Source organism: Aulostomus chinensis, chromosome 22 (genome assembly GCF_037954235.1).
Source record: "Aulostomus chinensis isolate RoL2024-O1b breed Wild chromosome 22, RoL_Achi_v1.0, whole genome shotgun sequence".
Lineage (NCBI taxonomy): Eukaryota > Metazoa > Chordata > Actinopteri > Syngnathiformes > Aulostomidae > Aulostomus > Aulostomus chinensis.
The window spans coordinates 23507023-23531186 of record NC_141341.1 but is presented as its reverse complement, the minus strand read 5'-3'; the positions used below and the strand labels follow the sequence as shown (position 1 = coordinate 23531186).

Below are 24164 nucleotides of genomic sequence, written 5' to 3'. Positions count from 1 at the left end.
ATCCATTTGAGAACATTTGCGGATGGATGGCAAGGGAAGTTTACAAAAATGAACATCAGTTCCAGAAGGTGGACGCCCCCCATGAAGCCATCTTCACCACTTGGAGCAACATTCCCAATGGCCTTTTGGAAACACTTGCATCAAGGATGCCAAAACAAATTGCTGAAGTGATCAACAATAATGGTGAAGCTACTCATTACTGAGTCAGTTTTTGACACTTCAGTTTCTCTTTTAGGAGGTTTTCAGGGTTTTTTGAGCTGTGGTCTTAAACTTTTGATCAGTTGATGAACAACCTATTTCAGTTAAATTGTTGTTTTCAATAAATTGCCTGCGTAAAACTTTTGGTCTCTTGTTCCCATTTCTTCTTTTTTAATTTTGAAGCTCTATTTAGAACCTTCTTAAGATCCAACAGTGCAAAATGTGAATTCTTGCAATTTTTCTAACTGGTCTTAAGATTTTGATCAGGAGTGTAATACCAATATGTATTGACTACACAGCACATAAAAAACTTGTAGAGAGCTCCAATCCCAAATATTACAACAGCAGCACAAAAAAAGAAGGTGGCTTTGGGTTTTACCACTGGACCTGGTGGACCAGGAGGACCTGGAGGCCCTGAAATCCCAGATTCCCCTCTGGGTCCAGGTGGGCCCTGCAAATAAAACAAATATTATCATAATATTTAAAATAGAACTTTTTTAAAAACAGAAGCCCAAGCAGATCATGTTCCCTTCATGTATTCTTAAAGTTGATGCTTGCATTGATTTAAGTGGTAGAAAAAGTACTTAAGTGCCATTTTGACAGTGCAACAAATACCCCATGACAAGTAAGTCAACCCAATGTGATGGAAATATTACTTAAAATATGTTAATACAGCATTGACTGATCATTATACAGTGGCAGTGGCATAATATCTTTTAAAATGATGTGTCAGCACCACAGAAACAACTGCTCTCAGTCATTAAAAATTTTTACACAGTTAAAGGACTTTTTTAAGCCCTCACTTTTACTGGCCTTTAACTCTTTGCTTCTGACATTCATTGTTCCTAGAAATACATACATGTCAGGAGACTGGAGGGGTTACACGTATATAGCTGACAAGCTTTACTTTCAGTCTGTAGGACTAAAGTGAGGGCTGTAAGAAAGACTAGTAGTGTGAAAGAATAAATATGTGCAGAAGAACATTTCATGAAGGAGGCTAAATGCCAATCAAAAGTCACTTAGGATGGTATTTATGGAGAGAAGACATAGTAGTAGTTCAACATAATAATGCTCTTAGTGGTCGTTAATGTTTCGTAAATTAGAAAACTTTTTCACAGACAACAGCCCAACAAACCATCAGCCAAACCTGCCGTCTGGTACAGACTTTTCAGAAACAACCAACCTTTCATCTGTCATTGTTGAAATTTGTGTGTGCCCTACCAAACGTGATGCTGTTTGATTTAAATTGGCACATGATTTAAGCCACGACCACTGACACTGCAAATCCTAGTTAACTAAAAGTACAGAAATATTATCAGCAAAGTGTAAAAAAGTTTCAAAGGGAAAAATGGAAAGTGTGACAGATATATTTGACAATATCACATTGTTCCTAAGGCACTGGGTTTTGTTTTAGCTAGATCAATTATTTAATATATACCATGCAGTTATTGAACAGAATTTAATCTGGCAGGCCTTAACTGCAGGGTTAATTCTCACTGTTAGAAGGTAAATCTGAGGGGTCTTGAAATAAATACTCATGTAGAAAAAAAAAACCTTTCTGTAACGGAAATTTATTTTCACTTTTTGCACCTCTTGAAAAATTTGTATTGTATGACCTAGATTTATATTTTATTATATCTATATTTTTAATTATTTCTTTGCTGGTAACACAGACTAGAAACAAAAGTAAATAACAATAGGGTCTTCGCCAGAAGTTCCTTCTGGCTCAGGCCCTAATAAAGTGGGAACCACTACTTCAGTTTTTCAGTGTTTGTGCTCTTATATTTTTCATGTAAAATCTGAAGTTGGTAGCTGTGAAATGAAGATGAGAGAAAATTGAAATAAATGTAGTGATGTGGTGGAGTACAGTAGCATAAATTAACATACTGAAATAAAAGAAGACCGTCAAAAATATATAATACTTGAATAAATGTACCAATTAACATTCCAAGACTGAGTAGTTTCACATGTCTACATATCAACATCCTTCATCAAATGTCAATCAGTTGAACTCTGACCTCAGGCCCGATATTTCCTTCATCTCCTGGTATTCCTGGTTTCCCTGGTGGTCCCTGTCAGAAACACACACACACACACACACACACACACACACACACACACACACACACACACACACACTAGTTGCAACCTTCATTGGTTAATAATCCATACAATCACTTAGAGAAGGATCCAGGGTAGCGTTAAACACTTACAGCTGGTCCTTCACTTGCAGGGCCCTGTGAAGACAGAATAAGATTTGAAAGATTCAAAAAGAAAAGAAGGATTTGAAAACAGAACAGACTGAAATCTGAAAAATTGCAAAAGATATCGATAAGACATTCATGCACTCACAGGAGCACCCGGGGGCCCAGGGAAACCAGGGAGTCCCTGAACATTGTGGGATGAGACAAATCAAACATTTTTGACAAACATTTTTGATACATTCATGAAGAGAAATACAAAATATCGTTTTAATAAATCCAACAAATACTCACTCTCTCGCCAACAGGCCCTCGGGGACCCATTGGGCCAGGCGTACCCTGAAGGCAACAAACAATCAAAGTAACATCTACAAATGTAGTCCCACACTCCCCACACTCCTTACACAGTCACACTCCTGCATACACTTTTGTGCAGGTACATCCACTGACAAACACAAAAAAACATTTGTTGGCCCTGAAATCATGTCTGACACCAGAAAAAAAGTAGTCATAGTTCTCTATTTCAGGATCAAAATAGGACCCAAGAGACTACCCACATACACACGCGCGCGCACACACACACACACACACATACACACACGCACGCACACGGCTGGCAGATATTGCAAAGAATGTGTGTTTCCTACAGCAGGTCCTGGCTGGCCAGGCAAGCCTCTCTGTCCAGGAAGACCGATCTCTCCCTGCTCCCCTTTGCTGCCCTGGGAAACAGACACAACAAGCATAAAAACAGCTTTATCTTATCCCTGCATCTCTCCCACATTATTGGTTAGCTATGCAGGGACAGTGACAGACAACACTTAATCAGTGATGAAAATTGGGCTGGTCTTGTTTCTCCCTTAAATCCACGCTTGCATACAGATAACAACAATTTTTAGCAAATTCCAAAAATCATGCGAAGGCTAAAATGCAAGTTTTTGCAGCTGTTACCTTCAAGATGTCAAAATGTTATGATGGCTGTAAAGGGCAGTGTAGAAGAAGAATAACTGAAAATGCTGTCAACCGAAAATGGTGGATAGACATCCTGAGGAATTATATTCAGCTGGATATTTAATGATTAATTCTTTTCTTGAGATGAAGGCAAAGTTGGGGAATAAATAAATATGGAGAAGGCAGAAAATTGGTCAGTGACAACTAGGGCTGAGTACCGAAAACCGGTTCCAATTTGGAACCCAACCCTAGTCACAAGAGTAGAATATTTGCAAAATATGAATGTCAATGCTTTTTTTTTCAAATTTGAGGTCGCCTTTGTGCGTAATGCTGTGTCCATAAAAAGAAAGGATCTCAAATTGACCAAATGCTCATCAAAATCCCTTAATGGAAACAGGGTGACAGTTGATGGATATTTCTTCTTTGCGAAGAGCTTTGATTACAACACAGGTGTTTCTGATGATGGGCTCAAATAAAGGGCACCAAATCCTCCGAATGTGGGACATTATAATGCCATGGATGTCACAAGTCAACAGTGAGGGGACAACTGGTATGTCAGATCAACACATTGTTGTAATTCTGAATTTTTCAACAACAGTAGTTGGCTCTAGCAGTTTTAGTACCACCACCAAACAACCGCTTGTCTTCGGTGGACATACAGTATTACAACACTGGGTCAAGAACAGAATGTTCATCTGCTTAATCTATGCGACTTCCTAAGGTCAGCTACTCATATAGCAGATCAAGTGCGCAGCTTGAACAACCGATCTTGGCACACAGTTTTCAACCACCAAGAGCACCTGGCTTATATTCCTGTTTTCCCAAGAGAGATGGAACTTACGTCTGTAAAAACAGCTGTCAGCGGGCTGCACTGAACACTGGCATGCCTTCACACAAATCTTTTTTTCCATCTCAATCATGCAGATGTTCTGCAAAATATGTGATGTAGTGTTGGTAAGAAGCTTGCTTCAATGAAAGGTGGTTATGGAGTTAGGTTAGGTTCATAGATATGGAACACAGCTGCAGATCAGGGGAACATGGATGCAGTTTTTTTTTTTACCAGGGTGAGCTTCTGCATCTAACTGCTGTTTCCTTTCAACCTGAGGTCCCTTTTCAGCATGACAATGCTCCTTATGTTGTTGGGGTGTGCACACAAATTGTAGAGGCTGTTCTTCAGTGGCTCCGAATTCTCCAGATCTGAACTGCTTTTAAGAGTCTGTGGCATGTTCTGGACCAACGGTACATATGTGCCCCCGTCCCTTGGAAAATCATTGAAATCAAAACCGCAATTCTTGGATATTCCACCTGCCTAAATCAATAATTGCATTCATGCAATAGGAAGCAGATGCACTACCATACCATCTGTAATTATATATTCTATTCAAAGTTAAACTTCAAATACTGACCCCTAGCTTCTGTCTCAGTGATTACTGCTGATGTGCTGGACTGTTAGAATCAAAGATGCAGTGTCTGCATTTTTAGGAAAATTGTTGTTTTGTTTTAACTGAATCATTTTTAGCCAAGTGCATAAAAGATTGCTAAATTGAAATGTTGCATTTATACTCTTGATCAATATACATTGTACGTGTTGGGAATGTTATGCCACAAGCCTTTGCATGGTACTGTCAGGAAGTTAAACTGTAAAAACATAAAACATTGTGTTCAGGTTTCATCACCCTGAGGGCAAATATGGGATTTCTGGGCTATCTTACAAACATTTCAGTGGATACCACCACTTCCTCCAGTGAGCTTGTTGCCGACTGATAAGCTGAGGTAACTGATAAGTTAATGAGGGGAATTATGTGATTTTGTGCAAAAGAGGAACAAATTTCAGTTGTACTAGAGGACAGCATTTAGATGTTACAATCCCAATGATCCTTTGCCTCACCAAGATTTATCCACATTACAAAACTTTTTTTTTTTCTGTTTCCACAATGTATCCAGAGGCTTTTTTATTTGTTTTTAAAGTAAATCGATGGGGTTAAATGTTCCATTGTGCCACATTCAGTGGGTCTTTATTTCCATGAGAGCAGCAGAAATGACTCAATGCTCAATGCAGCAGTTTAAGGTTGAAAGTTCATGTAAAGGGTGAGTTGTGGGCTGCTTTGCTGGAAAATGTTTTGTTTTCCCGTGTAATATTAAATGATTTTTTCCTTTTCTTTGGTCATCAGGAATTTTGCATTTATTTTGTGACAGTGAACACTACAAGAAGACATGAAATGTTTAAAGACAGACATCGGCCATGCTCCTCTGACATCAGGCTTAGGGTGGGAAGCAAGAATGCTGGATAATGCTGCTTTCTTCTGGGCTGCAAAATAAGTATCTGTCGGAGAGACCCCAAAGACAACTGAAATTCAAGAAGTCGAGGAGCTCTCGTATCTTTCCTCTGCCAGATTTGCCACTGCTTTTTTTATTTGTCCCTCAAAAGCAGGAATCCACCAAGTTTTCTCTCTCTGAAGTTGCTGTACTACAACCGTATATGAACATTATAAGCACCTTACGACAAGAGTTGATGTGTTTTTTTAACCTTTGTTACGTGGTACTTTAATTGGTGTAAAGCCTACAGTTTGTGGGCACTGATCTGTCGTGGCTATAGGTGAGCATGCTAAGTTACCTGTCCCATCTTCTAGAACTTCACATTTCTGGTAACATGTCATGTTGTGCCATGACAGATACATTGGAGCCAGCTGCAAATCTCAACATAATTCAACCATGTAAGGCTGTTCTTGATACCACACCATAAGCAAAGCTGGAGACTGACAAGGCATTGCTGGCTGTGGAAAGTGCTCTCTGGTACCTGTCAACAACAGCCTCACAGAACCAAATCACCCCAAAATTCTCAGCCAGCTCAGACGTCCCTGCAGTGGTTAAACATAAGAAGCTGAAATTCATTGGGGGACTCACCAAAACCTTGTTGAGCTAGCACACCTCACTAGAGCGGATTGCTAACATTAACATGCCTTTCCATTCACCCACAAATTCCGTGTTTTGTTGAGTTTGCTTTGATAATGACATTGGTAATCCATAACAAAACCATCTTAAAATGATTTATTTTGAGGTAAAAACTACTTAAATTATTTTCACAACTGATACACTCTATTAAATAATTTTAGCTGTCACTGTTAGTCAATAACAACTGTGTCAACAGGCAACAGAGGGCATCACTGTAATAGCTTCTATTGACAACATAGCTGACTCAGCGATAATATCCACCAACGCAGCTATAACTCACTGCTACTGTGCCAAACTCACTGAGTGCAATGGCCAACATGATATGATCATGATGATTTTTTAAATTCAGTTCTGTTTGCCTCACTCCCATCTTGTATTTTACAATAATAGTTGATTTCCACTTCTATTCTATCTTTAACTATGTCCACATGGGCTGCATGGTGGTGCAGTGGTTAGCACTGTGGCCTCAGAAGGTTCCGGGTTCAAGACCCGGCTTGGGCGCGGGATCTTTCTGTGTGGAGTTTGCATGTTCTCCCTGTTCCTGCATGGGTTCTCTCTGGGTACTCCAGCTTCTTCCCACCATCCAAAGACATCAATTTGGGGACGAGGCTGATTGATTCTCTAAATTGACCATAGGTATGAATGTGAGTGTGAATGGTTGTTCGTCTCTGTGTGTTGGCCCTGTGATGGACTGGCGACCTGTCCAGGGTGAACCCCGCCTCTCGCCCGTAGATGCTGGGATAGGCTCCAGCCCCCCCACGACCCTTACTAGTAAGGAATTAGTGGAAGATGATGAATGAATGAATGAACTATGTCTACATAAAGTGCAAACTTCCACCAAGAAGGCAATAGGAATACAGAATATGAATGTGGTATCATCAAAATCTTTTCATAAATTTTTTTCCAAGCTGCCAAAAATATTTCAGAATATGATCAATAATGTTCTTTCAGCCAATGGCCTGAACAGTCTTCGGGGTCCATGATCTACAACTGGATCCAGATCACCTCCAAGAGTGAATAATTTGCTGATCTTAATATTACCAATCTTTCCACCAAATTTTATTTCTTTTTAATATCCTGCTTAAAACAAACAAGGACATCTAATACTCACAGGAATGCCTGGACTGCCAGGTGACCCTGGGAGACCCTGGTGAAACAATAAAACAAGGGTTAATAGTGATGACGAAGAGATGACTAATTGCTTGATGTTCATAAGGAATTTTGAAAGTAGCAGATACATGCTCATAACTGGCTGTTACAAACACCAAAACGCTTACATCTCTTCCATCTCTGCCATTCTCTCCTGGGGCACCACGGGGCCCCTCTGGACCAGGGGCTCCTGGGGGGCCTTGGACTGATTTGTCAGGCTGATAGAGGAAACAGATAGTCAGTGAATGGCCAGCCAAAATTAATATATTAAACAGTACTCAAAGGCATATTCCACTGCAGGAACTCGTGGCCCTTCAAGGCTGGTCTGCACTGAATTTGGGGAAGTGTGTGTAAGACCTCTTTCATGGAAGTTTTCAGGGTAGAATTTCACACCTGCTCTGGGTACATTCCTTAGATAAACTTTTTTCTCTTCCCGTAGTTTTTAGATCTAATAGGGTTGCTGCATATTTTCTATGTTACTGAAGGTGCCGCGAGTGCCTTATGTGGTGGAAAATCATCCCATGTTGAATGAAAGATCCCATCAATCCTACATTTTTAAGTAAACATGGAATTATACTGCCTCCATGCTTCTTATTCTGTGCTGATGTCTTTTATATTTTTTTTTTCATTTTTGTGCAACTTTAATTTCCTCTCCAATTTTGAAATGGTGCCATCTATCCACACCACTCTGAAAATACAAGTGAAGCCACAATGAATAGGATTTGGAACAAAGCAATAAGGCAATTAGGCAATCAAAGCACTAAAGTAGATTATTGGCTAAAAATCACAAAAGCAAAAAGAAGGTAGAGTAGAAGATAAATACCTCAGCATTGGCATACATCTGAAGAAGCAAGAGAAATCAGATAAATGAAGGGTTAGTGAAAGTAGTCACACCACCCTCACCAAAAGTGTAGGCAGAAGCTGTTCATAATCATAGTAGTGAGTATATCATGCCTTCATTTGAATACACAGCCCATAGAACCAATGCTCACCATGTAGAGAACAACCTCAGGTGCAGGTGCACACATTAGCCTGAAATCTAAAAGAGTGCATCAGCTACTTCATGGCCTTCTACAACAGGTTGAGAGGTGAGACCGCAGAGTGGCAAGTATTTCCCTAAGGCAAAGATCTCATTCATTCCGTTAAAGCAATCCTGCTAATCATAATGCCGTAAACCACTAAAAGTCCTACATCAGTACATTATATTGTTAGAACTCTTCACGGTGTAAAAGATTTCAATTTTTAATGCAAAAAGCTATGAAGAGAATGTGTCTTACTTGACATTTTACTCTGTCCCTCAGCAATGGATTAGTGTCTACAGTGATGCATTTGTGATGTGGAGACCTGAGCCTGACAATGCACATTCAGGAAAGAAACGGTAGGTCAAAAATCCTATTTGACCTGGTGCTTTTTCAGTACTCGCAGTAAAAATGGTGTTGACAAATGCATTATGATTGTTTGCCTCCACAATGTGTGCTTGTCACAGAGACCTTGACTGTTGACCAAAAGAATCTTTCCAGGTCATCATTTACGTAACTGCCAAATTGAAAAAAAAAAATCCTCATCCCTTTAGGCATTCTTGAGATCTCATGTCAATCATTGTTGATGAGAAGGGGATGGACAGACATACGGCTCAACCCATGGCGTAGAGGCTTTAAAAAAAAAAGGAAATTACAGAACTTCTATCTTTGTTGATGGGAGTGCGGGGGTTTAATATTTACCTGACAGCACATGAACACAACACACTTTGTGTTACATTTCAGGCAGTAAATATTCACATACCCTATCAAAGAATGTAAAACCAATTTTGGCCCAGGGGAGGTTTACAAATGTACAAAACCATGCAGGGAAAACAATAATATTGAGTTATTTCAATAGTTAATGCAGCAGTAATGTGAAATGTAGCTAAAATTTGTGAGAAAGATGAGATACGACAGCAAGACTGAGAAACCAGTGACATGGGTAAATCAGATGAAGAAGGCATCAATGGTATCAGTGTATGTATAGCTGCTGATGACACAAAATTATGTGGTTCAGCAAAATAGCATGCAATCTTAGTGTTTCAGTTTACATGAATTGTGTCGGCCATAAAGGGACAGAAAAATGGAGCCTGATCCACTATCTAGACGAATGAACCCAATAGCTTGGTGCTAAAATGAGGAAACCAACAATGCTAACTGGGTTTTAGGACTCATTCCTTAAATAGTCTAAAGGTACAGCTCAGCTATCAAAAGAACGCGATCTATAACTGTCAATAATGCAAGATCTAACATCACTGAAAATTTAAATTCACCATTACACAAAGTGTCTGCACAGTTCATGCAAACACTTTTCCTGATAAGATCATGTTGCTGAGCTGCATGTTATACTTGTGGTGTTGTTTTCTTGCAGCAAAAGATGTAGCAAATGAAACAACAACTACGTGTGTTAAGCATTACCCACACCATGCAGGTTGAGCTTCTGGTTTGACATTGAAACAAAATTAATTAATCATGTATGCTGGGAAGTTGTTGGTGTTTGGGCTTCATATACTAAGGTTTAACCTTACCAATGAGATCATGTCTGTAACTTCCCCAAGAAAGGTTTTTCTAAGCAGAACTCTGCTGCTCAACAGTATAAATGGAATTCTCTACAAAACTATGGATGAGATACAACCTCGGGATGTACTTAAACTGCTTGGCAGAGTGTTTGTTGCACTTTTGCATCCCCATCTCAGCACCTCTGCCTCATTTCCTTTCAACAGGAGTAAAACCACAAACCACAGCAGATGCCGAGCAGATCCGAACCCTTGTTACTGTACCTCGGTGGCAGGAAGCTCGCTGCAACTCTCTCTCTGGGCTCTCTTTGGGTCACAATGGATCAACATCCACTGGAGCTCAAACTGCAGAAAGTTAGTAGCATTAATGCAGATATATCAGTGTTCATTAATTCTCATGATAAGATAATGAGAAACAATCTTGAAATGTTTGATGGTGCTGTTATGTCTGTGTAGTTTCAAATCGCTGCTCTCTATGGATTGTTGAGCTTGATTTCCTGCAGGATTACATTTATGTTTCACTGGAACCCAGCTGAGAAGCTTTGCTGTGACAGCAGCACTTTAGAATTATAGCAGAGCTCAGTATGCATATAAAGCTCGGCGTGTTTGTTCACAATGTGCACCACTTCACTGATAAAACCTGTGAGGAGGTTTATCAGTGAGGGCATTCTTGCTTACCACAACAGAGACGTCAGGATCAGCATCCAGCCTGCCGATGAGAGTGTCACCCTCTGTGTTGATGGGTCCTTTGCTCTTGATGGGTTTCTGATCAACGGGCTGACAGTCAACATACAGTGTGACCTTTTCATGCTCCACACCGATCATGACCTTGTGCCATTTGGTGTTAAAAAGCACAGACAGGCCGGGGAAGGTGACAGTCTGCAGGTTGCCATCAGCACCCATCAGGAAGTACTCTAAAGCCTGTTGGTCGCCATTCAGCCTCAGTCCAGCTTGTTTGTAGCCGTCTTCATCAACTATTTGCCAGATGTTCCACACCTTGTTTACGGTGTGCTTGTTTATGCGAAAGGTCACCATAAAAGAATACTCATCTGGGAAACCACGGGGAAAGTTAAGCCTGAGAGGGATATCAGGAGACAAGGGTTCAATCAGCTGAAGCATCTGTACCGAATGTACAAACTCATCAAATTCAGGGATTTAACATGTTTGAATGACTCTCAAAGGAAAAGCTCAAAGACGTCAATTATTACATTATATTACTTGCTCTCTCGATTCAGTTATTTTGAGACATGACCCATTCTATTTATATATATATATATATATATATATATATATATATATATATATATATATATATATATATATTAAAGAGAAAAAGAGAGAGAGGTTTTAAGGCATCATAAATCAGATAGTGTGAAAGATTGTTACTCATTGCATAATATCCTATTTCAGTTACAACCTACAGTCCCAGTCTAGTGCTTTCTGTGATTTTAACAAGCCACATTCCCAGTGGGTGGTGCACTCATAGATGGCCATTGCAGCAGGACTTTTATCGTCTTGTAAACGATAAAGGTGAGGCAATAAAAAGAGTTTCCTGTACCCTAATAAAGCAAATGAAGACCACTCTCCAGATTTGCTGGAGGTGAGAACGTCTGTTTTCTTCACCCTGCAGAATAGAGGAGGGAGTGCAACCAAAGCTTGCTGGCAAGGACAGACATCAAAGAGCAGTCTGTGCCACTGGACTGGTAAGGCTGATAAACGTGTATTTGCATTCAGTGTGACAGGCCCGAGTGGAGTAGATGCGGGGTGCCAGGCAGTTACATAACAGCTTTGGATAGAGCTGGCCTGCAGGAGGATCAGCTCAAACAGAGCAGAGCAGGCACACAGCAAACATTGGCACAGTGCGTTGATTATGTAAAGTGGTTAAGCTATTAAACTCTGCCTCACATCAAGCAATTTGACGTTATGTCTTCAGCAGCACGTCCTTCATTTGTGTTGGATAAAGTATACAAAAAAAGTCATGAAGGATGGGACTGCTTGTTCTTACATCAAGTAATCGGTCAATTCATGGTATACAATTGTTATTATTGGATGACTAATACAAACTTCAATTTTTTTTTATTTTCTGACTCAAGATGGCAATACATTTTGCACATTTTGTATATCTATATATCTATAACTGATACAGCAATATTTTGATTATTATTTTTTCCATTGTCAGGAACAATATTCAAGGCATTAAAATTCATATTGTGAAAAAATCATATTGGTATGACAGCTATGTTTATGGCAGCTGTAGTGACTGTTCATGTTAATGTTCAGTGAGTGACATAATCATTTATATGCACCTGTCCAATATGATGTTAATGTGGCTGCTATATTTCAGTGTGTTCAGTTACAGTGTATAACTAAAGTTTGCAAAAAATCATTCTAATGAATAGGAAAGGAATCTGGAAGTGAATAGTATTGGCTCAGTTCATTGTATTTCACTTCTAAACAACAACACAGACACTCAAAAACACTATCTTATTTCTGGCTTTTGAGAATCTCTTTCACTTGCATTGCATTACAGGAAATCATTGGCAAGAGAGTGGCACAAGTAGTGAAGTCTCTGCCTCTGCTGCTTAGATTTTTTGATTTGCTTTTGGGGTTTTTTTGCATCTGATTGTGCAAGTCCTCAAAATCTATTGAAGTACAACATTATATTCCACCCTGACTATGAAAATTCTTGCATTGTATTCTGTAGAATTATTTCATTATTTGTCTTAATTACAACTTTTTAAAAAAATCTTATCTTGCAGGGGGCTGGGCTCTGAATCAGATCTCACAGCCCATTCATGCCCCAAGGCATCCAAAAAAAGCTAATCCAGAAATGTTGCTAAAGCTAACCTTTAATTACAAACTTGAGAAAATCTTCCCAGGAAGTCGGTAATGTTGTGAAAACCATTTATTTAACTTTTGTTCTACACTCAGAAAGCAGATAATAAATCATTACCAGGATGACATGGTGAAATATGTCTCTTCCCAGCTCCCAGACAGAGAAAATGATTAAAGAGAGGTGATGGTGGTGTTTTTCCAATCTTTCCACTGAAATGCATTACAAATGGGTTCAGACACGTTGTCTCGCCCAGTTATGCATGCTTGCCATGCAGTAACATCTGTTACTGACCTGTAATAACGCAACAGCTGCATCAGGAGACCACATTCATGGGTTTCTTTATGTGGTCTTTGAAAGCCTCTTTACTGTACTTACATGGTTGGAATTTGGAAGTTGGCCTCTTTATCAAGACGGTAGGCCACCTGGAGGGGAGTTGAGCCGTTTACCTTCTTCACACCTTTCAGAGGGATCACATCCAGCTGGAACTGGGTGATCAGATCAAAACCTGCAGGGAATCATTTAAAATGCTCATGATTTTGGTGATTAAATTGTATAAGTCGAGTTGTTTGTAGCAATGATAAAGAAAAAAACTACAAAGACTGCCAGCAGTAATTGAGGCACTATTGATGCATTAGTACTTATGTACTGTTCGTATCAAACACTGTGTAACGGTGTGCTTTACAAATGTAATTGTCGTAGGTAACAGCAGTACTTATAGTGATAGTGGTGATAGTTGCATTACCACAGTTTCAGAATTTTACAACATTAACATAAACACCAAGGACCTAGTATGAACATTTTAATTTATTTTTATCAATTTGTATAGTAATGCAATATGATTTAATAGTTTAGTTGATTGCACTTCATTTTAAACTGACTGCTTGTAGCTGTTATTTTGTGTCTCTGATACACACTTAATCTCAATATTAGCCTTTCTTTGAAGAGAATAGGCACGATTGTGTTCATATTCATGTCTGTACTGGGAAGCAGGTCAAAGTGATGGATGGGTGTCCATCACTCACCCTACAACTCACTATGTTTTCCCGACCAAATGTTCTTGTCTTTACTATGTGTATTTGTGTGTGTAAAGTGGAAAGCAACCTTAACTGTGGTATTACCACAAGATAAAACATCTTTTTTTTTTGAAGAGATTAAGAGAATAATATGATGTATTATGACACTGATGTGTCTAGTAATGTGTATTTGGTACAGAAACCTGGAGATTTTTACACATCTGTTGTATTCATCGTCTTCACACCATCTTCTGGTGACTTAGTTGGAAACTGCATCTGTACAAAGATCAGCCACATCTGATTGCAAGCATTTAATGGATTCATCTGCTGCATAAGAAATACTCTTTAATCCCTTGTGAAACTAAGAACTTCTTTTAATGCATTGCTTTATCAAACCACAGCACAAAATGTGTGCAGATGTGTTGACAGCCCGCTTCAAGCGTGGTTGTGGTGAGTGAGAAATTACAATCTTGCTGAGTTTGAATTCTTTCAAATAAAAATCTGGAAAGCTCAAGTGGAACATTTTATACGCCTCATTTGAAATGTAAAGAGGTCTAAGAGCATTAAGTGGCAGCAAATATCACCATCCTGTGGGTTTTGTCTTTGAGGGGTTTTGAAGGAAAAAGGATTGTGGTTTTACAACTGGAGTTTCTACAAGAGAGAAGTGACACCAAATGGTGTTTCACCTGGAAGGTCATCTTGTCCGCTCCTCATTGGTGGGCAGACGGTGTCACCATCCAGACGATTGAGGTCCACTTCTAGTAGAAAAAACAAAAGAAGCAGAAGATCTTGTTACAGCTGATCTTACCAATCATTTTAATTTATTCTAGGAGACAGATTTAAAAGAAAAGCAAGCCCTTTTGTGCCAAACTTGATTATCATCACAATGGTGCATACTTAATGTTGCAGTCTCTTGCTGCCACAGACTAATCAACACAGTGTTTGAGATTTATAAAGCAGACGTCCCCTTCTGATCCCAATACGTCAACACAGATGGCAACATAATGTTGATGAATTCAGTGGCTGCTAGTGCATGACTCTGGACTTGTAAAGCCACAGCCATATGTCATCAGAAACATTTTAGACTATGGCAGGTGAGCCACTTCCCCTTGTATTTCTTTGTGATTTATATAGACGGATGTTACATTTGGTGGAAATTGCAAACTGCAATGCATTGTACTGCTTTTTGAGTAATGCTTTTGTTGTTAATATCTGTCTTTTACTTGAAAAAATGTATAATCATATGTTGACAGGGTTATTGTCTTCTTAATCCAAAGAATAAAAAAAGTGTCCTAGTTTTTCTTAGCCCGTAAAAAACTGCCATGAATATGAATTATGTGTGACTTCAGAAATGATTATTCTCACTATAATAAGGACTCACCCTGCCTCAACGGTACAAACCAAGTTTCAGGAAATATACTCATTGTCAATCCACCCCAGAGCCAGACAGTATGATGGCTACCCTTCTCCTTTTTTTCATGTGCATTAGAAATCTGACACCCACAAAAACAGCTTACTTCTACTTAGCTAAGCCAGGAACTCTTTACAATAAGGGCACATTATTAATGGTTAGTTACGGCTTATTTTACCATTTGCTTAGTTTATTACCTTTATGGGTCACAGCAAAGATGGACAGAACAACTGGGGGAGGCTGGGTGTGGGTCAGGGGCTTTAGGCCCCTCTTTACAATAAGGGTCATAAAGACCATTTATAGAATAATTAAATACCCTTTTGTCACCAGTTCTGTTCATAACTTTTATGGACAGAATTTCTAGGCGCAGCTGGGTGGTGGAGGGGGTCGAGTTTGGTGGCGGGAGGACGCCGTCTCTGGTTTTTGTGGCTGATGTGGTCCTCTTAGCTCCATCAAGCCATGACCTCCAGCTCTTGCTGGGACAGTTTGCAGCCAAATGTGAAGTGGGAGGGATGAGAATCAGCACCGCCAAGTCTGAGGCCATGGGCCTCAACCGGAAAAGGGTGGCCTGCCCACTCTAGGTTGGGAGGAGGTCCTGCCTCAGTCAGAGGAGTTTAAATATAGGGGTAGGGTAGGATGGAGTGGGAAATTGACAGGCAGATTGGGGTGGCGTCTGCAGTGATGCCGTTGCTAAACCAGTCCGTTGTGGTAAAGCAAAAAGGCGAAGCTCTCGATTTACTGGTCAATTTATGTTCCAACCCTCACCTGTGGTCATCAGCTTTGGGTAATGACCAAAAGAACAAGACTGTGAATACAAGCAGCCAAAATGAATTTCCTCCCCAGGGTGGCTGGACTGTCCCTTAGAGACAGGGTGAGAAGCTCAGTCATTCGAGAGGTGCTCAGAGTAGAACCACTACTCCTTCATGTCGAGAGAAGTCAGTTGACGTGATTTGGGCATCTGGTGAGGACGCCTCCTGGACACCTCCCTCGGGAGGTCTTCAAGGTATGTCTGACCAGGAGGAGGCCTCGGGGCCAACCCAGGACACGCTGGAGGCATTATATCTCTCAGCTGGCCAGGGAATGCCTCACAATTTCCCCAGAAGAGCTGGTGGAAGTGGCTGGGGAGAGGGTAATCTGGGATTCCTTGCTGAGGCTGCTGCCCCTGCAACCCGGACCAGGATAAGCAGAGGACAACAACCCTTTTGTAAAATGTTATTGCTTAGCATTATGAATTGTGGTGGATATAAAGTGTTTTCAGAGTTCTGTCAAATGTCATCAAAGACACTTTTCTTTAAAACACCTATGGTTGTTCATGACAGTTTTTACAAAATAATCTAGAGTTATGAGATATCTGCATTTTAGAATAAGACATATATCTGGAACTACTTTACTGACTGTGCGCAGTACTTTGAAGTTGTACCTCAAAAGCCTAGTTGTAACTTTGGTCAACAAAACTTCTTACTGCACACAGAGAGTAGGGTATCAATCTTTTCTGGGTCTGGGGAGGATCAACAATAATAATCTATAATGCTGAGGTGTTCCTTTAATATGGCATGCTTTTTTTATATGTCTTCCCCCATTATCTGTCTTTGTCTCTGCCCTGCTCTCCTGCTCTTTTTCCCCCCCAACCGGTCAAAGCAGAAGGCCGTCCCCATTGAGCATGGATCTGCTTGACGTTCCTGCCTGTTAAAAGGTAGGTTTTTATTGCCGCTATTGCAGGATGTGCTTGCTCATGGAGAATTGTTGGTGTAAATTCATTGAAGGAGTGTGGAACTAGACCTGCTCTACTTGTAAAGTGTCATGAGATAACTTTTGTTGTGATTTGGCGCTATACGAATAAAACTGACTTGACTTTTTTGTCTAACATATGACCCAGGAGATAAGAAGAGACGTATAAAAACTGACAGAGCTGTCCCTGGGATGTATGAGATGAGAGGGCCTCATCCCTGACAGGAAGACATCTCAGGAAAACTTCCTGAAACAAGCATGGTGACAGCCAGAGGGCTCCCCAGTCAATAACCTGAGTCAGCTCCTTTACAGTGAACAGCGTGAACACAGAACATCTGGAAGCTGTTCACAGAGCCCACATTACTGCTGAGAAATGAGATCAAGTGGTGAGACGGTATTTATAATCCCATATTTACTACCACTAAACACTTATCTGACTGTGCATGTGGGTCTCAAGTTGTTAAAGTTACTGCCTGCCACGTCATTAGTGCAATAAGCGAGAGACGGACCACAATTAAGATGTCACGTGCAGTTGCATGTGTGCTGTGATCATGAGGCAGATTTCAAAAGGCTGTACACCTACTATATCTGGCACTTACTGCGAGTTCATATTAGATTTATTGTGTCCCCGGACAACTGCAGACAATGGGCTTGTTGTGATTATCAGAGGGGACATTTAATCTGATTTAATCCTACGATAGAGACCAGCACAGCGCATCTGCTATTTCTGGCCTTTCAGTTCTAATAATGAGAATGACCTAGCAACAGTCAACACACAAACATTAACATTAACCCATGTCTCCCCTGTCTGTGTTTACACAGCATAGATTCACAGTAATGGGGATATTCATACTCTGTATGCTACACTGATTTTGTCTAGTGTCATTGACTGTGCATTGCAGTGTGGGTGACTTACGTCCAAGTGCTGGGGAGAGGAGGAGGGACAGAAGAGTTATACAGACAGGAGTCTTCATTGATAGAAGAGATTCTTGATTTCTGTTCAGGAATGATGGGAAAAAGAAATTACACATCAGAGTTTCTTCAACCGTTTAAGTCAGGGATGTCATGGTGCATAATTCCGATGGCTCTCTATCGTCATCCTGGTGTGGAACTAAAGGCAAAGATGACAGTATGCATTCAAACTTCATTTTCTTTGCATTTCTGTGCTGATAAAAATCAATTGGATATCACGTGGTAGATTAATTTCATTCCTAGCTGGCCACTGATATTGTTAATGCTCTGACACACCAAGTTGCATCACTGGTTAGCATCTGTCACCTAGTAATGCGTACTGATATGCTGGTGCAAGAACTTAATTGGTTGCTCAGATAAATCAAAGCACGTACCAGTAGTTTTCAGATCCACAGTCCGATACATTTAATTTTGAATTTTTCACAAAAAGCAGTATACCACCACCTGCTGATTTGGAGATTTATTCCCTCTTTCATGCAGAAGACAAATCCTCGCTGACCAACCGCTGCCCTCTTTGCAATATGTTCAGCTGTGTCTTTTTGGCCAAGACATAAGCAACATGAGATGATGTAACATGCTGGCTCAGTGTGTTAGAGATCTAATGCTGTAAATTGGACAGAGCACTAACAAAGCTAACATTGATATACTCTTGGATTGAAGTTGCGTTGGGGCGGCACGGTGGTGCAGTGGTAGCACTGTCACCTCAGCGCAAGAAGGTTTCGGGCTGAGCCCCAGCCTGAGCACGGGGTCTTTCTGTGTGAGTCTGCATGTTCTACCTGTGCCTGCATGGGTTCTCTCTGGTACTCCGGCTTCCTCCGACAGTCCAAAGACATACAAGAGGGGACCAGGTTAGTCCAGACTCTAAATTTACTTTAGGTGCGGCTATGAGTGTGAATGCTTTTCTGTCTATATGTGTTGGCTCTGCGATGGACTGGCGATGGATGCATCAGGACAGTTGAGCTATGGTTAGGTTTAACACCAAAACAGTTAAAATTTTAACTTAGTTAAAATTAGGAAAACATTGTAGGCTAGACCACCCCATGGACATGTTCTCATGTATTAATGGTGAAGTTCTCATGTATTAATAATAACATATAACAAGGAAATTTATGATCCCCCCTTGAGCAAGAGTGTAACTGATTTACAGTGACATTGTTTCTTTGTTGCCACTACTACACAATGCTGTTAAGAGGTGGTCACCTCAAAATTTCCTGTCAGATCACCCAGCTCTCCTGGTAGACTTGGCTTATGCAAAACAAATTCTTTCATGAAAATGAAATATGTTGAAGGCCACCGCCACTATTGGTATCACCACAAAAATGTGATGAAGCTTTAATGTTAGGCGGGAAAGACTTTAGACCCTAGCCTTTTTTTCTCTCATCCTTCAATTCTCATGTTTCTCATCAAAATAACTGTACATTTTTAGATTCGACCATTCAGGTGATCAAGCTCTGACCTTTCTGCTCTTAATGCAGCCATGACTCCATGTCAGAGACCAAGCTAGTTCTTTCACTGAGCATGCAAATAACTACAAGCATTTGCAATCATTTACATGTAATAAATACATAAATTAACATGGAATTGGTGCTTTAGGATTGTTTCTATAACAAATGAGGATGTTAGTTGTGCCTGTGTTAAATGCCATATCATTAATGAAATAATTTAAGCTCCTTCAAGATGATCTTACACAGCAATATGTCTCAGCAGTCCATGCTCTCACTCTTACTGAAAAAAAAAAACGACTGTTACACACTTTTACTTTAGTTTCCTCTCCACAGCAGTCCTAAATTTATCATCAACATGGCTGATTGCTAGGACACTCTTTTTGAAAGTCAAAGGTTGTAGTTGGTCAGTCCGACAAACGAATGTGGCAGAGTTGTGAAGGGCATAACCCATGTCCTAATGTGTGAGCTCTCTTGCAAGTGTTCTCGTAAAGAGGGTGTGGATGTGTGTGACTGTACTGTCAGAGAAGTGACTAATGACTACATCAGCAAGGTCTCTTCAGAGCAGGCGCTGGGCTGTAACATTATGCCCTTCAAGTTAAAGGACCATTTTCAGGGCCCCAGAGGGACTTGCAGGCTTCGTTTTATGCCAATCCATCTCCAGATGAGCAGCGATGCAGCTACTCGTCAATGATAAAATGTGACATGAAGGACGTGTTCACTGCTGGAGCTTTCACATCTACAAAATCAAGTGAAATAGGTTGACTGTTTTAGCAAATATTTGTTTTCTTGCTGAGAGTAACGTGAAAATCAATACAGCCTGTTCCATTGGGTGCTAAGCTGCATGAGAGTGTTAGATTAGCATGTAGCCTGGGCCAAAATATTAAAATGCCCGTGTGAAGATACAAATTGTAATATGCTTTTGTTGGGAGGTGGGGTGTTAAAAAAAGGACACGTATGCTATTTCCTCCTGCTTACAGTCTTTATGCTCAGGTAACCTTCCTGTCTCGTGGGAGAAGGTTAAAGAAAAAAATATACTAAGTTCCGTGGAACTAGTCATTCTATACTCATTCCATTATTTCTCAGAAAATAAATAAGTAATTTTATATTCCTTTTAAATATTTCCATGTTCTGGCCACCAAGTTGATGCATAATTAGCCTTAAAACTTCTAAGCACAAGAAATCCAGCTCAGCAACTATGATCTGACCCTCAAAATCTTCTATTAATCATTATAAATAAATAGTGATTGTATTCTTTGGCCCACTGACTAAAGCTCCTCACCATAGATGAGAGCTGGACTATAAAACGGCTCTAAATTGAGAGTTTTATCTTCATCTCATGCTGTTAATTAGCATTCCTTGTTTCTCTCAATAGGGTCAGACACTGTATTTTTCTAATCATAAACTGCCCCCTTTTTCTCTGGAGTAAAAAATTCCAGTATTTTTAAAGTCAATTACATAATGTTTTAGCCAGTCTTATATCATTCTTTGCTAATCACCTTTTTCCACAGCAAACATGTTTAAGTCTGTAAAAAAATAAAAAAGAGCAAATCAGATTGATACATTTATAATGCTGACAGCAGACAAAATGTATTTGCTACCCAATGCCAACAAACCTGAACCATATTTAATGTTATATGAATATTATATTATACAAATAGTATGTGTTATGTTCATCCTGTGACATTAGAAGTCTTGTACTGTAGAGTTGTGGTTTCCCAGATGAATACACATCAAATCTAACTTCAGACGACAAGTTCTCCCAGAAAAATTCCAGGAAACTCTGTTTCATGTAACCACTTTGATTAAGTCATCAATGACATGGCATCGTCTTTGATTCCTGACATTTGGATGAAACTGCTGCCACCCATGTTGTGACGCACCTGGCATAACATGTGCATCACAACATGGGTGGCAGCAGTTTCATCCAAATGTCATCTTCTATGATTCCTGACAATTAAATGAAACTGTTGCCACTCATGTTGTAATGTACCTGGCATGACATGTGCCCTGTCATTTACCTTAATTACCCCAATTTTATTTTGGCATGAAGCAAGCGGCTTTTCAAGTGCGCTTTGTTGGCACTGATTGTTGCAAAAAATGGGTAGACAAGGGTTTGAGCGATAGATTTGTGCATAGATAATAAGGATTATTTCCTTTCAGGCAGACGATCTGAGAATGGTTAGAATAGATGTTCTTTTTTTAATGCTGATGTCCAGTAGAGGTTATAAGGTTGAATGTGTGCATGGGTTGGCTCAATCCATAATCTATGCTAAACATTCCTATATTGAACAGACATACGTAGAATCTAAATGTAGATTCAGAAGTGATCACAGAGTGGAAATTGCCAATCTGATGGACAAAGGATCTCCAGTGGGTGTTCAAAAATGTTTTTTACCTGATCAAAGCAGAGTTGTGGAGGGCCATGTTTCACTCCCCGCCGTCGATCAGCAATGAGGCGCAGCGGTGAGATGCAGGAGCAGAAGGAGTCCCCTCAAGTCAGTCCTACCTGTGCATGTTGAGGAGTGACTGAGAGAAGTGGTGGGGGGATGTTCAAACATTTTCTGGAGACAAATAAAAGTTTGTTCAATGGGTTCCCATTGGCTGGGAGTTACAGAGGAGGTGGTGTCAACATTTTATTACCAACACTTAAAAAGATGCAGAAGCCCATGGGCCTCTGCCTGTAACCTCCACCTCTCCCTCAATTTTTTTTTTTTTTTTTTCTGGAAGGTGCCCCCTAATGACATATGCTGACTGTGTAATTCTCTTAATAATTATCATCATGATAGGGGAGAAGCAGTCAGCCGGTGATGAAATGTGGATTTCATAATCATGTGTACTTATCACTTTAACTAAAGAATGCATGTTAGTCTGTCTTGTTGACATGAACATGAACATACCTGATTATTAAGTGGACAGCAACATGATGTTTTCTGTGCCGCATGTTATGAAACTGTATGAAAGGGGTTTGATCTGTAGAATAAACATTTGAGCTGGTCATCGGCTGATTTATTTATACCTGGTGAGACTGTCAAATGGCTCGGACAAAAAACATTATGTATTTGTGAGTCACTGTGGATACAAGTATCTTCTGAATGACTGTTAAATAATTTTCATGTAACATAAGTGGATGGAAATTTTGTTTCTTTGTAATCATTTTTTCTGTCGTGGAGGCATAAAATGATTATGTGTTCATTCTTTATTGCTATGATTTTATTTCACATTCATAAGATTTACCAGTTTCTATGGCAAGTATCCATTTAGTGGATGCATCAATGTCTGCACACAGATGTCTGGGTGCAGATGTCTCTGGAGCAAATTTGTGTTTTAAATGTGCAACACTTTACGAACACCTGCTTTGCAGGAAAGGTAATTTTGATGGGAAAATGTAAAAACCACTGTCGTCCAGGAGCATAATAACCACTTTAACGTATTTTTACAAGGATGCCGGCTACAATGTAGCCCTTTCTTTGGTGCTTCTTACACATGAGAACTGTTTCCCATTTGAAATTCATGGAATATTTGTTTTTCTTTCTTCACCCAGTTTCTGTCCCAGTGATATATTATATAATGGAAATTTTATATTGAGGACTTAGTGACCCCATCCCAGCCTTATCCTCGATTGTTTGCTCCGGGTAATAAGATAAAGGTGAAGAATAAAGTATTGTTATCGTTTTTGCAGCTGCATCACAATGAGCAAGCTGGAAGGGAACATGATCCAGTGATCGGGCTTCCTCACAGACCTAGATCATGTGTCCAGCCTGGATAATTGAGAGTTTGTTGTCACTGAGAGAAAGCAGGCAAAAAAAAAAACATAGTCAACAATTCTTGATTATTCATCCACTGGGCAACTGCATGACTTACACACTCGTGACCAATGCCTTCGACTTACGTCAGCTTGATACTGTTGTGGATGTATGAATGCAGAAGTTTTCTGGTTTCAATTTTTTCAGCTCTGTTTCTTATAAAGAAAATTATATATTCAAATTGTCCAATTTTCAATCTCAGGCCATTTTACATTTTAGGTGTGTATTGCTCCACCATAGTCAGCTGTGATGTAAGCATTGACACCTGCATAGAAATGCTAGTTTTCATCACTTTCCAGACTGATACATGCCAAAAAGCACCGTAAACACCCCTGTCTCCTGCCCCAACAGTTTGTTAAACCAGAAACATCCTTATCTTTATATTTATTTATTTTTTACAGTCAGCCATTACAATGCATGATAACTAGCTGCAATGCAGGCAAAGTGAGTGTGCTGCAGTGAGGGCTACAAGGGTGCAGCTTTTATTAACTCTTTATAAAACTTTATCACTAACAGGAGCATCAGCTCATGAATCAATCAATGCAAAAAAGCAAACTCATCTGCATGCAATGGCAGTGGAGGTAATCCCCTATTCTTTGCTGGTTGAGCCATGTTGAAAAACCATTTGTGTTGACACTAATTTGCGTGTGACAATGGAAAGACTTAAAAGTTCAGAGTTGCAGTCAGGTCATGTCTAACAGTTTGAAATAACCAAGTGTGTTGGAGAAACAAAGAAAATTCAGGCAGTAAATGGATTATGTTTCACATGGCCATGACTCCAAAACTAGGAAACATAGGGGTACGCACGGTTACATCAGAGGGTACACTAAAACTATCTATAGTATCCTTTTAAAATCAAATCCTGAATCAAATACTGGGAAGGCCCTCTCCTACTCTTTCTCTGCTTTGCTCTAATCCTGATTCATCTCACTACATGCCAAGGGCAAGCAAAACAGAGGCAGAGAAGAGCCA

At 40.0% G+C, this 24164-nt stretch overlaps 1 protein-coding gene across 1 annotated transcript in view; it reads right to left on the bottom strand.

The window, feature by feature from the left end:
- Positions 1–21910, bottom strand: part of col9a1c (collagen, type IX, alpha 1c) — a 38838-nt gene extending 16928 nt beyond the window's left edge. Inside the window, exons 1-15 of the mRNA XM_086192939.1 lie at positions 21785–21910; positions 17889–17968; positions 14520–14591; positions 13196–13325; positions 10663–11059; positions 10249–10329; positions 8272–8289; positions 7577–7666; positions 7411–7446; positions 3047–3118; positions 2694–2738; positions 2551–2586; positions 2412–2435; positions 2217–2270; positions 578–649 (exon numbers count right to left, since the gene is read on the bottom strand). Coding sequence (XP_086049065.1) covers positions 578–649; positions 2217–2270; positions 2412–2435; positions 2551–2586; positions 2694–2738; positions 3047–3118; positions 7411–7446; positions 7577–7666; positions 8272–8289; positions 10249–10329; positions 10663–11059; positions 13196–13325; positions 14520–14591; positions 17889–17968; positions 21785–21813 — 1236 coding nt within the window. The 5' untranslated portion in view covers positions 21814–21910. The remainder of the gene's footprint in view (positions 1–577; positions 650–2216; positions 2271–2411; positions 2436–2550; positions 2587–2693; positions 2739–3046; positions 3119–7410; positions 7447–7576; positions 7667–8271; positions 8290–10248; positions 10330–10662; positions 11060–13195; positions 13326–14519; positions 14592–17888; positions 17969–21784) is intronic.
- Positions 21911–24164: the final 2254 nt, after the last annotated feature.